This window comes from Adiantum capillus-veneris, chromosome 6, assembly GCF_014529385.1.
Source record: "Adiantum capillus-veneris isolate H3 chromosome 6, ASM1452938v2, whole genome shotgun sequence".
In the NCBI taxonomy this organism is placed as follows: Eukaryota; Viridiplantae; Streptophyta; class Polypodiopsida; order Polypodiales; family Pteridaceae; genus Adiantum; species Adiantum capillus-veneris.
Window position 1 is genome coordinate 2080021 of NC_140936.1, and position 13589 is coordinate 2093609.

The window sequence follows — 13589 nt, forward strand, 5'->3', positions numbered from 1 at the left end:
CCTTTGCAAGGAAGCAACGCCCCGCCTGAGACGCTAGTCCTCCTCTCTCGCTGCAGTCAGGTGAGTCAAGGACTCCTGGAGAAAGAAACGACTAAGCTGAGCTAGTCCTGAGGCCACTCTGTCAGGAGAATCCTGCATGTCTAAGCTCTTTGTCCAAAGAGCCTCTACTCGCTCTCTGAGTGTAGAGTCCAGCAAGACCCTCTCAGGGATGCATAGCATCGTGCTCCCCCGCCTCTGCCTATTTGTCACTGTGAGGATCACTGGTGTATGGTCCGAGAAGGAAGTCCCTGCCAGGATGCCAACTGTCCCACCCGAGTCACAGAAAAAGTCACTAGTGTACAAGCGATCTATCCGCGATAGATTCACTCCTCCCACTTTGCGGTCCGAACGAGAGAAGGCGCTGTCTGGGGGCCTCACAAAGCTAGAGTGCTGCCACACATCCGAAACCCTCAGAGTTATACAAAACCTCTCCCAAGCTGCAAGCTCAACTCCCTGCACAATAGCGTGGCTACCACCAATCCTGTCAGAAGGGTCCTCCGGCGTGTTGAAGTCACCCCCAATGCACCACTGCTCTACTTACGACAGAGACTTAACAATCTGTGACCAAAACTCTGCTCGTGCACTCGCCACATTGGGCGCATATATGTTCAGGAAGCCCACAAGGCAACCCTGAACCTGCATAGTGATCCACTGAGCCCTACCTGGCAGAATAATCCCTCTGCCCACAATGGCCTGCTGTAGAGACTCCGCAAATAGTCATACATACCTCACCCTAGATGCCTCCAGGTCCAAAAGCAGCTGACCAAAAAGTCTCATAGGGACCACGCAAAATCTGACCACAATGCCGAATGCGGCTCTCACAAAGATGATGCTCCTGTAGCATAAGAATGTCAATCTCACCACCCACAAGGCATCTCTGCAGCTCCTGACGCAGCCGACCCCTCTGTCGCTGAAACTGGGGCTCTCCTAATCCGTGCACATTCCATGAGATGATCCTCATGGAGTCAGTGAGAGAAAACAGATGCTGCAACAGCAGCCAACCTCGCTATCTTTGAGGTTGGTTTGGATGGGGAGTAATCCGCATCCGAACAACCTCTAGACAAGCGCGCAAGAAGTGACTGTCCCGCCCAGGCCCAAGCCGAGCGTGCAGTCCGAAGGGCTACATCCTCTGTCCAAGAATCCTCATGCACAAAAACATAACACGGAGGGCACTGAGTGTCAACAAACAAGTGCACCACAATGTGCGTGCAACCCGCTGCATCTGGAGGGGTCACGCTAAACTTGGCAAGAGGCCAAAGTGTCTGCACCAGATCTATCACTGCTAAGTCCCCTGTGTGATGTGAGAACTAAATAGCCTGAGTCTGGAGCCAGTCCAGGACTGTGTGCTGGGTCCACTCCGTGGTATCCCGACCACACAACGGAAAGGAGAAACCCACCGCTGTGTCCAGGGCTTCACTGCCTCTAGCTGCAAGAAAGAGGACGTGGACTCGAAAGCTGGCCTCCTCCAAGTCGGAAGAGGAATCACCCAGAAACCGAGTGAAGCTGTAATTGAAGAAATCTCAACGTCCGCGAATGTCGAAGCTGGTCAGACCTTTGGGGATCGCTACAAAGAGAGAAGTGAGCAGCAAAAAAGGCGGCCTCAAGTGGGGCTGTCCCTCACGAGCCACACGGCTCATAGCGGGGCGACAACGGTTGAGGGAGGAGGAGGCGGTGGTGGAGGAGCAGAAGTGGATGGGGCCTCCTCAGGCAGGTCCTGTTGAAGGGGGTCGAAACGGTTTCCAGTCGGAACCCAGTGCTGCTGAGCTGCAACAGGTTGGCCACTAGGAGGAGCAGTGGGGTGAGTTCTCTCCTGACGGTGGCGGCCAGGGACTTGCTGCCAACCATCAGCTGGCTGGTCGCTGGTCTCTGTCGAAGTATCAGCCTGTGTATCCTGTGTACCTGGCTGCTTGGCATGCTTAGCCTTGGGCGGCTACGCATGCGCTGTGGGTCGAGGTCTCCTGCGAGGACAGGCCTTTGCCATATGGCCCATCTGTCTGCAAGTGAAACACTGGTTCGGGAGACCCGAATACTCCACACTCTATCTAATCCATCCCCCACTCACCCTAGGCAGCAATACCACCTTGGGGAGGGAGTGTGTGTCACGAACAAGAACCCGCACAGTAGGTAGACATGCAGCCTTGGCCATCACTGAAGCTGCCGTGCGTGGAGACTTCAAAACTGTCCCGAACATGGAACCAATCCTGGGTAGGAGGGGATGATACTCTTGCCTCAGGTCTGGAAAGCAAACCGAAATCGGCAAGTCTCCCTCCTCCTCGAGCACATCTGTAGTAGGGTCGAAACCGTGATGCCAACGTCGGAAGTAAGCTCAAGCTGCTCTGATGCCGAGCGGGTTCATCGAAATCACTTTGGTCGCCATATTTGCAGACTCGAACTCGACCTGGTAGTACCCTTTCCCGAGGATCTAGACATCTGTGATCTTGCCCACATCGGAAAGAAGACGGGCCTGCAGTAAATCCTGAACTTCGCCCCGACTGGGCCGAGTGCCAATGATTTTACAGATAACCGAAGTGGCCTGCAAGTGCTCCATTTCGGCCATCAAGATCGCTTGCTCTTCTGGCGAAAGAGCAAGTCGAAAGGTCGGCTCCGCGGTGTCGGGCGAGGGTGCTTCTGTGGAGTCCCTTATGAAGTGGAGCAGAGGCCGCCATTCTGTGTCTGCTGCTGAAAGGATAGGGTCGTTGGTGTCGAGGCGAATGCCAGCAAGCTGAAAAAACAGCCTACAGGCACGTAGAAGGCGAAAAAGGGATGGAAAAGGGGGCCGGGGGGGAGTAAGAGGGCTGAGGCCAGGTGGCGGGTGGTTGTATCGGCGGCAAATGGGGGCGCGGGGGCTGGCTGTACCAGCGCAGCAGCGCGCTGGAGGGCTGGACAGCGGCGGGCAGGGGAGCGCATAGCGCGAAGGAGGAAGGGGGAGACGGGAGCTATGGCGAGGGAGTTTTGCGCGCAGGAAGGGGGGGGGGGGGGGGGTGCGAGTTACTACTTATGCTAATTGAAAGAGATCTCCAAGGGCTCTATAGGTGGGATAATGGGTCTATCTGAAGATACCCAAGGATTCCAGGACTATGCGAACTGGAAAGCACTGTAAGCTTTCAACTAGATGTTGTGGTCCATTCTTGATCACAAAGAAAATTGTCCAAGTCGCCTATAAATTGGCTCTTCCTTCGGATGTTAGTGTACATCCAGTGTTTCATGTCAGCTGCCTTAAAGAAAAATTAGGCGAAGCCGACGTTGTTGTGCCTATCGAGGAAAATGTATGGCAAGATATGCAAACTGAGTATATTCCTCGAGAACCAGAGGCTGCTCTAGATCATTGTACCTGTCATTCGCGCCAAAAACCTTATGATGAGTACTTCATTAAACGAAAGGGTTAATATGAAAGGTTTGCTACTTGGGAATCAATTAGAGCTTTGAAAGATAAGTATCCTGACTTCATTGATGAAGAGGATATCAATGGTTCTTAAGGGGGGAAGTATGTTATGTCCCACTCACAAGAGAGGGGATCTAGTCTAAGACACCGTCGGGATGGGCGTCCGGTGTCCTCGTAGATGTAGTGTGAACCCAGCCAAAGGTTTCAGCCACTTTTATAAAAGGGAGGCCGAGGCCTCATTTGTAGTTATTGTAATTGACCTCCAGTGGCAGAGTGCCAGTGGTTAGCCCGTGAGGCTAGGAGTGTGGAAGGTCACCTCGAGGAGGTGAGGCCGGGTGGTATGGGACACTCGGTCTTACAGGTGCGCGCCTACGTCCTCGGACGCTGGCCCAACACGGGGGTGCTATTGAATGGTGGCTATGGTCGGGTGGGTCGTCCGACGCCTATAGGTGGTCCGTGTAGCCGAAAGATCCTCTCTGAGTGTTCGTTTCACTAGGCCACTCAGCTAGACCAGGATGAGAGACTAGACCAGCTGGTCAAGGGCTAAGCTAGACTAGACTAGCTAGACCAAGCTGGTCTCGGCGAGGCGAAGTTGGACTAGACCAAGCTGGACCAGACCAGTAGATTGGCACAGGCGAGGGTCTTAAACCAGCTTAGCTCCTCGATCTGTGCGCTCAGCGGAGTGAGACTTCAGTTGAGGTCCCACCGGGCGTGCCAAAAAGGAGAGCACCTATAGCAAGAAAAGTGTGTCGTGCTCTCTCCTGTGGTTGCTCTAGTGCGATATGCGTGAACACCACATAGCAATGGAACAAACAACTCAAAGCACAACAACAGACTTAGAACTCAATAGAACTCGACAAACTCATAGAACCATACAGATTCTGGCTGGCAGCACACTCAGCTCCAAGCCCAAGACTTACAGGTACAATAGGGGTGTCGAGGCTCCAATGTGTAGGGAGGCTGCACATGTGCGGTATCTAATTTGGTTCTCACGTTGTGAGTATAATTTCTAACCTCAAAATTGGGTTGTGCGTGACACGTGTGCGTGTGCGCGTGCTTGGTATCCCTTCATATTACTAGAAAGCTTGTGAAAACCGGAATAAAATCTCCTGGGGTTTTCAATGGTTATAAATTGAAGGTAAAAACACCAGGATATTACTGAACAAATAAGGCCGCTACCATAGAGCCAGCGGCATTAGCCAAAAGTAAAGAATACTGTGCTTTGGAGCTGCCATAAAGGCGACGCAGACACACACACAAAAACACACACACACACACACACACACACACATTTTGTAACATTTATAAAAAGTGTGTATGTGCATATTTATATGTATGTACATACTTACATATGCAAATACATGTATGTATATGTGCTATGTAGCCAAATACATACATGTTCATGCATATAAATGTACACACACGCGCGTGCACACACACACACACACACACACACACACACACACACTATCTACACATTTGCATACTTGTTTATGTATATGTGTTGTGCAACGGATTATTGAAAGCACCAAATCACAGAACTGGAGTTAAGCGTTTCAGTGTAATTGCCATAGGTAGGCTCAAGGTACTTGGACCATTTAATATTGGAGCGGCAATATGCACAAGCTGCTGCTTTATGCCCAAAATTGTTACGAGGTTCTGCAGCGGCATGGGAAAGGTTAGTTTTACTAGTCAAAATGCATGTGATATTTCTAGTTGACTAACATTGGTTCAGTTGATAAAATAGATGCGTGTTCCAGTTCGCACAATTGAGACAACTGCCAGCTCTAGCCCCACACATCCCAACAAGCAACCCACAGCTACGTGATACAGCTTATGAAGTAAGCTTCTCGTTTTACTTCATGCGATGCCATTGCTTTATGCATACCCATCAGCACTTGGACAAATATTTGAGCATCTTAGGGGGGAGTTTGTGAGCGCTACTCATAGGCATGCCGCATCAATGCACTTTTGTTACTGGTCTCAAAAGTTGGTTAATAAGAATGTTGAAAAATTAGTGATTGTTCCATAGTGCGAAAGAACAACCAAGTACCAAACTCATCAGGTGCTTACCTAGGTGTAATATGCTTTGGGGGTCAGACACAATAGTGATGTGCACTGTATACAGTGCTGTCGTGGCTTGAAGTGGAGATGATGGAGAGGAGGATGCCTCCTGCTGCTTCCTTGTAAGCACACTCGCTTTGTGTCTTTGAAGGGGGTGTGTGATCCTGAATGGTAGTATATTGATGCCCTGCACCCGTCTTCGCTGACAGAAATAAGAAGAAGGTGGCTTGACTCGTTTGACAGTTTTCAGGTCAACACTCGGGCCTATGTTGACCGGTCAAAGTGACTGGCTATTTTTCCTTGCGTTTGGGCTCTTAGCATTTTTAGCTCTATATTCTTTTAAGCTGTTTTCTTCTTTAAAGACTAGACTCTAGGCTAAAAAACACGTCTTCTGTTTTTTTATCGACTGTATTTTACAATTTTTTTGGTTCAATTAGTACTGCACACTGATCGCACATGTCAACCCTGGGCTGTAGTCACAGTTTTGTAGCTTTGTATACTTTCACTAACTTGAATTTTTAAGCTTTGCCCTTGATCTTGTTTGAGCATCTGCAGGTAGTATTGAATGCCCTCATTACAAATCCTGCTTTCCACAAGCAGGCCCTGTCAATCATAAAATCATGGCCATCGACAATCTATTCAGTTCCTGCTATTACAACTGCAATAGAGTTGCAACTGAGCACAAGCGCAAACTCTCCTCCCCTGCAAGAGGTGGGAATAAATTGTTACTTGGAAGGATTATGCTTTCAATATGCTTACTTATATGTAAGGAAGATATTATGCAGGCCCTTGCTGAGTTGTACCTTCTCAACAATCAATATGAGAAAGCCTTATCAATCTTTGTGGAGGTAGGAAGGGCATTTACTTCAAATGTGATGCTGGAGTGCTGGTCAGGTACAGTGCTAGACTTGAACGATCTTTGGCTAAAGTAACTTGTTCGGGTCCATTTGCAGCTAATGCAGCCAAAGGTCTTTGATTTCATTGAAGAGCACAATCTTTATGATTCTTTGCATGACAAGGTATATTCTAAACTATTTACGCCTACCGCTGTAGGTCACTTTAAGGCTTCAAATTATATTTGTGAGCTTTATCACATTCAAATATATCTGTGAATGGTCTTACAAGTTTCCAGTATGTGTGCAAGGAGCTTCTTACTCTTGGAGGAGGCTACTAATACTAAAGCTATTAGTGACCCCCCCGAGGCCATTGGTAGCCACAAGGACGTCATGAGGCTATGGTGGCAGGCAGTTTTAGTTGATGTTTGGTTCAAAAAATGTTGTTTCTGAAAATAAAGTGTCTAATTTGTCCATTCTAGGGTTTTTATTTCTTATACTGTGTTTGCTGGTACGGCTCCATGCGCACATCTGCTCTATATGGCACGATGGTACCAGCCTATTAGAGCTTTGTCCTAATCCTGTCGATGCTCTATGCCCTCTCTCAAATATAATCCTATGAAGTTCTATGGCTGCCATATAAGTGTCTGTCCCCTTGAACAGGATGTTTGCATGGTTCCAGGTCTCACTTGATGAAGTACATGATTTGTATTCACGAGCAGAGCTTGTGTTAATATAGTGAAATAACAAGGTAGGATTTTACCCTCTTTCAGGTATTGCCATTAATGCAACTAGATGGAAAAAGAGCAGTGACATTACTTGTACAACACTTAAGTGGTATACCACCGGTCGAAGTTGTTTCACAATTGCAGAGAGCTGGGGCAGACAACAAATACCGGCACCTTCTGCATCTTTATCTGCATGAGTTGTTTGAAAAGGACCCGAATGCTGGGAAAGACTTTCATGGACTGCAGGTTCTTTATGAGGAAATTGTGGGAGGCAATTTTATGCCTTTTCGTTGAAGTCCATTATGTCTGAACGGGTTATGTAATCTTGTCAGGTAGAGTTATATGCTGATTATGAACCTCGCTTATTGCTGCCTTTTTTGCGTAGCAGCCACTATTACTCTCTTGATAAGGTACAAATTACTGTCAATTGTGAGCTACAAGTATAGAAGTGAAGGCTTAATGACACTCTCATTTTGTTGTGCATGAAGATGTTTATTTTTGTTTAAATTGGAGGCCAAGTTTGCATTTATACATAAATTCTTGAAATGATTTTTGGCCTGCCTTGAGGGCTTAAAAGCCTTAAAATTCTTGATCAGTTCTTCTTGAGGGCTTAAAAGCCCCGTGGGTTTAGGGTCCAATAAATATTACCATTTCATGCAGGCGTATGATGTTTGTACACGCCGTTCATTGACTAGGGAACGTGTCTTTATTCTTGGAAGAATGGGAAATAGTCGAGAAGCTCTCTCTTTGATCATCAAACAGTTAAAAGACATGGAAGAGGTATGTAACGTTTGATTCATCAGTGGCTTCATTTTTTTGCTCAAAATTTCTGTAATGCTATTTATGTCCGTTATGTATGCTACAAGGAGATCACTCAACGTAGATGGAAATGGCCTCTTGCTTAATAGAACGGTCATTTATGTCAGTTATGTATGTTACAAGGAGATCACTCAACGTAGATGGAAATGGCCTCTTGCTTAATCAGTAGCTTCATTTTGTTACTAAATTTCTGTGTGAGTAGTGATGCTATTTATGTCAGTTATCTATGTTACAAGGAGATCACTCAACGTACATGGAAATGGCCTCTTGCTTAATAGAAAAGCTCATCTTAAGTTACATAGAGCTTTTTGAACATTTGTATGCTATGCTTACACTGTACATATCTACTGCATGTGATGTTTCCATTCAGGCTGTTGAGTTCGTGGCTGCACAACATGATGATGACTTGTGGGAGGAGTTGATCAACCAAAGCGTGTCAAACCCTCAGATGGTATTTCCTGGCCTTCTCTCTGGTATAAGGAAGTCAGTTTATGCTAGTTGAGCAGGGCATAAAGAATGGTAGACTAATGCGTAGTTGGAAGCCATGCAGATAGGTGCCCTTCTTGAGCTAACTGTTGGAAACATCGATCCACTACACTTGGTCAGCAAAGTGCCTAATGGAATGCAAATTCCACGGTAAGTAGAGTGTGAGGTTTGGGCTCAGCTGGTAGTAGCACCAAGTATTTAAAGTCTCTAACGTGTATTTGTAGGCTCCGGGATCGTCTGGTGAAGATTGTTACTGATTACAGAACAGAGACTTCTCTACGCCATGGGTGCAACAACATCCTGAAGGTGCTGTTGCATTGTATGTAGCTGAAGTGTACATATATAAAGAAAACTTTGACACAACGGACTCTTTGTTTGTTTGTTTGTCCAGTTCGCTTTCTTGCCAATGTTTTACTTTTTCTTGTCATTACGTTTGCAGGCAGATTGTGTGAATTTGTCAGTGAGGTACTTGTTTGAGGCCCGTCAGGCAATATTCGTGGGAAGTAGGGATGAAGGAGGGACTAACAAAAGAGCTCAATCAATGGGACTGAGCAAGCTTCCAAGTCAAGGGGGCACGACGACAGCAATGACGGGAGGCAGTGGGAAGTGTTGCATTTGTTTCGATCCAGTGGCACTGCAGAATGTCTCAGTAGTGGCTTTTTTCTGTACGCATGTATATCATGTCACCTGCTTAGCTGAGTCTTCGGACAACTCACAAGCGGATGTTTTCAATGCGAAGGCTAATTCCCTGCCCAATGGTGTCCCGGTGAGGGCGTACCAAGAGAATGGAGACAAACACACACATGAAAATGACCGTTCAGGTCTGCGCTGCATTCTCTGCACAACGGCAGCAGCAGCTTCACGAAGGAAATCATAATGTACTCTATGGTTGAGATTGGCAATTCTTCGACATGCACTAAAAGGATTTGTTTGCCTGGACTGGGGGAGCATTAAAGGTACTGTGTTATCCTCCCCATTCTCAGCAAGAAAAGGCAGTTTTCCATCGACCTGGATCGAAAGCAAGACAAGGTAGACTGCCATTTGGCAGCTACATCTTTGCTGGCAGAAACATGACACAAATCATAGTCATCTGATTTCTGATTTTAGGGATTTTCAGATATAGATGAGGCACAGATGTCATTGTACCATAGAAATCGAAAGAGGTCTATTCGGCGTAAAGGTTGTTTTATATTTTGCTTCGGATTATTCCATTATGGAGAACATTGTTGTAGGCCTCGAGGCTTCTTTCTTTTCACGGGAAAGGGATCTTGCAGTGATCATCCATTTTCAAGCGGTCATCGAGCCATTTTCCCATTTGTATGTCATAAGTGGTCAGCAAGGGCTCTTGCAGAGATCATCCATTTTCAAGCGGTCATCGAGCCATTTTCCCTTTTGTATGTCATAAGTGGTCAGCAAGGCATTTTCACACTTGTACATGTTTCAGACAACATTGTGTACATTGATTTGATCAAGTTGTGCCACATGTTTACCACGTGTAAGTACACATTGAAACATGCTTATGTAACCAAGTGACAGGCCTGTAGGCATCACTACATAAATGGAACTGGTAGTGAAATATCCAATACAACAATTACAACAAGCCATGGGGGAAAAACCATAGTGTTACAGAGCAGGGGTACATAAGATGGGTGTTACATCAAAGGCTAATAACAAAGGAGATATGGACAATTGTATTAGAGAGCTAAGGTAGAAACATGGCAGTTAGACTTCGATGAGAAAGCTGAAAACTCCACCAAAGAATCTCCTATATCTACTCCAGGTTTCCAAGGCCAAACGGTGCACTGGACAAGCATTAGCTCTGCACGTTTACTTGGCATCAAACTTAAGAGGGGGAGAACTTCAAGGCAATCTTGGTCGCTATCATCATGGCTATAATGCTCTTCAACTTGTAAAACAATTGTCTTCGGAAGTCTCCTATGGGACCAAAAGAAACACCAAGAATTGTGAAAATTAGTGTCATAATAGAGAGTCCACATTGTCGTTGGTAGAGGAATGTGTGTAGAGGGAGCACATGGTTGAAAATGTGGGAAAAGCAAGCTTTAATGTAATCAAAAGCTGAGCACTCAAGTAGGGTGTGATGCTCAAATTCATGTTTATGGGGGCATAAATTACTAGTCTATGAGATTCCTTGCCAGTGCCCAACTCTGTGTCTTGTGGCAAAATGAGGACTAAGTTGGATAGAGTCAATAGTGCGGATGGGCCCAAGGGGTGTTCTTTGTTTAGAGGAGAAGATGGTTTTGAAGTAGTTAGGTGCTACATATGTGGTATAATTATGAAGTGTGAATCTTCAAATTTCTTCCAAGCCATTGACATTGGCTCATTCACTTTGGAGTCTATTGAGGCATCATGTACCAAGTGTAATGTATTCCATCTTTCAAACCACTTCTTGATGTCTTGCACCCATCCCACACTTCGAATGTGTGACTTTTGAAATATTTTACTTGCTTCCTATGCAATTCTTGAATCTAGAAGATTCTACTAATCAAGGGGTGTTTCCTTTGTGGAGCGCATACTTCTTGCCAACATCTACTATTTCACACTTCATTGTTTGTTCTCCTCCTATAATGTTTCATATCTATACCTCCATCATCCATATTCCATACTACTAGCTAATCCAAAACGCTATTCCAACCTACTAGGTAGCTACACCTTCTCTCCCCCTTTGGGCTAAGAAGCTCTAATGGTCACTTTTCTCACCACCATTGCCATCGCATACTCCCATGATTTTGGTTGCTTGAAATACGAGGAAAGAGAAGCTTGAAGAGGGCTTGATAAAAGAGATGGAGGAGGATAAGAGAAGCACAATAAGCAAGATAATGATAATCACACCTCTAACTAGCCATTAGCAAACCCTAAGGAGACTATTGGCTCAAAAGAATGGAGGAGGATAAGAGCAGCACAATAAGCAAGAAAATGATAATCACACCTCTAACTAGCCATTAGTAAACCCTAAGGAGACTATTGGCTCAAAAGAACATAGCCACACTTAGGGTAGCTTAATGGCTAATTAGATAACCTAATCCTAAAGCAAACTCGACCCTAAATACTCTTATCCTTGACTGGCAACTTGGGCCAGTCCCCACTTTCCACCCCACACTCACACTTTTTTTTGCTTATTTTCTAATCACTACCATCAAATTGGCACCGAGGGATGTTCACTCTATCCGAACTAATAGTGGATCGCACCCCCTAGAATAACTCTCCATTGTGCCATCTTTTATTGAAATAAAAGAAGTTGTCTCATAGGATCAACTTCTTGCATAAAAATGCATGGCTTCTACATAGAAACACGAGCTATCTCCCAGCTGTGATCAAAGGGGAGTTCGGACTAAATCAACATTGGAATAAAATGAAATAAGGTTGAGAGAGTTCTTTCTGAGAAAGCATGTCTTTCCTAATTCAAACATTATATCCTCAAACAGTCCTTCCATATTAATACAACTTAAAGGAATTTAACAAGTTCAATTGATGCGGTGTCGAATTGGGGTTGACCCAATGTTTAGGTAGTTTTCTCTTTCCTAATTACTCATGATGCATTGAATAAAAAGTAAGTTTCTTACCTAATCTTGAGCAATAACATCACTTTATGAGATAACTGGCACATCCTCATTCATCAGGGTCTTTCCTTTGGCTTTACCATCACTGGTTCCGGTTTCGTGATCGTGTGATCCACCATAGCGAGTTCTCTTGGGTGCCATCCCTACTACTACATACTTAACTTAACTTGAGAAGTTTGTAAGCTAAAGTGTAAAGAACCCAATGGAAGTAAGGTAATTGATTTTAAATGCTTCAATACCAACAATTTATACAGTACTTCAGTACTACAGCATATGCTTTGATTGATTTTGTCATAGTCTTATGATACACATACACTTTAACCCACACAATATTCTCACTCCCTTGCATTTGTGGATGACCATAATACAATATCGGCAAGCTTAATGCATACTAAGTTTAGGCTAAGCACTTCACTTACCACGAGTAAATGATGATTGATTTTTAACTTCCTTCCTCTCAATTTTTAGTGAAAATTTGAACAAAAGACTTGTGTATGTCGACACAATTGAGTGCATAACAAGCATCATAATCATGAATTTGCAAGCAAAACACATGCTTTATATTGTTTCCATCTTGAAACATCTTGAAGAATCATAGATTATAGTAGAGTTTCCGCTACTGTATCCCAGTGAGCTTTAGATAGATAAGAATAAGAATGGTAGTTGTAGATTGGGAATTCTCGAGAAGAGAAGAGAATAGAGATGTAGAAGTGAATTGATGTAATCTTGTTGCCCTGATTAGTCCCATACCTCCCTAGCTCGCCCCCTCTTGCTAAATGAGTGTGTGTAGGTGTCACAAGCTCCCACTTAGTCATTAGAGGTGTCCCTCTTTACCCTTTTGGGTGATACACCTCATGTACTTACCCATGCTTATAGTCAATCATACCATAAGAGATGGGTCCATGGCTATGGATCATTTATGGGCATCCATGGACATACATACACATGCACACACATGCCCATGCACATGCACATGCACATGCATACACATACATACCTTAGACTTATGAATAAATTTATTAACACTAGGATGAAAGTTAATTGTCTAGAGTGAGCTTAGCTTATCAAAATTTAATTTTGAAAGTTGCTATTAAAAGACAAGCTAAGGTGTCAGATTCACATACCTGCTATATTTAGTTGTTTTAAGAGCAGGCAACTATTTTTATGGAAATTCAAGACGGGGTAGATTTAGACGAGATGGTCACATATAGGTGGGTGCAAGCATCTCAAAACTTACTATTCTTGGACAAAAATGATAAGAAAGTAAAAAATTCAATTTTGAAAATCTTACATCAATATATTTATCATTAGCTCATCAGATGTGGAAAAATTGCTAAAAATAAAAACTTTTTGTGTATGACCAAAATGGTCCGATATTTATTCCTTTGCATGGGAATGCCCTCTCCAAAGGTGCCAGAGACCTTATACTCTTCCTAGACCCACTTTTCACGTGCGTTCCACTTGATCGTGTGTAGAGTCCTACATATATTTTGTGTGTTTTATGCTCATACCTACATACCATCGTAATCTGCACAAATCCTAAATATAAGAAACGAGACTTACCGTCACCAATCTTCCCCCAATACTGGATTGACTATGGCCAATGTGTGCTTTGTCCTCTTTCTGGAAGGACCACCAGTTTCAAAGAATGATTTTTTGT

The 13589-nt window shown here is 44.6% G+C and overlaps 1 protein-coding gene across 3 annotated transcripts in view; it reads left to right on the plus strand.

Annotated features, from left to right (window-relative positions):
• The window catches only part of VPS41 (vacuolar protein sorting 41), a 39711-nt gene extending 29866 nt beyond the window's left edge, over positions 1–9845 (plus strand). Inside the window, exons 8-19 of one of the 3 annotated variants that reach the window (XM_086513904.1) lie at positions 4996–5099; positions 5169–5262; positions 6041–6196; positions 6271–6333; positions 6439–6504; positions 7092–7292; positions 7379–7456; positions 7707–7826; positions 8236–8316; positions 8416–8501; positions 8576–8670; positions 8791–8960. In XM_086513904.1, the coding sequence (XP_086370030.1) occupies positions 4996–5099; positions 5169–5262; positions 6041–6196; positions 6271–6333; positions 6439–6504; positions 7092–7292; positions 7379–7456; positions 7707–7826; positions 8236–8316; positions 8416–8501; positions 8576–8670; positions 8791–8828 (1182 nt within the window). In that variant the 3' untranslated portion in view covers positions 8829–8960. Of the gene's footprint in view, positions 1–4995; positions 5100–5168; positions 5263–6040; positions 6197–6270; positions 6334–6438; positions 6505–7091; positions 7293–7378; positions 7457–7706; positions 7827–8235; positions 8317–8415; positions 8502–8575; positions 8671–8790 lie in introns of all 3 variants that reach the window. The other 2 variants (XM_086513902.1, XM_086513903.1) reach the window with 2 other exon arrangements.
• The last annotated feature ends 3744 nt before the right edge of the window (positions 9846–13589 follow it).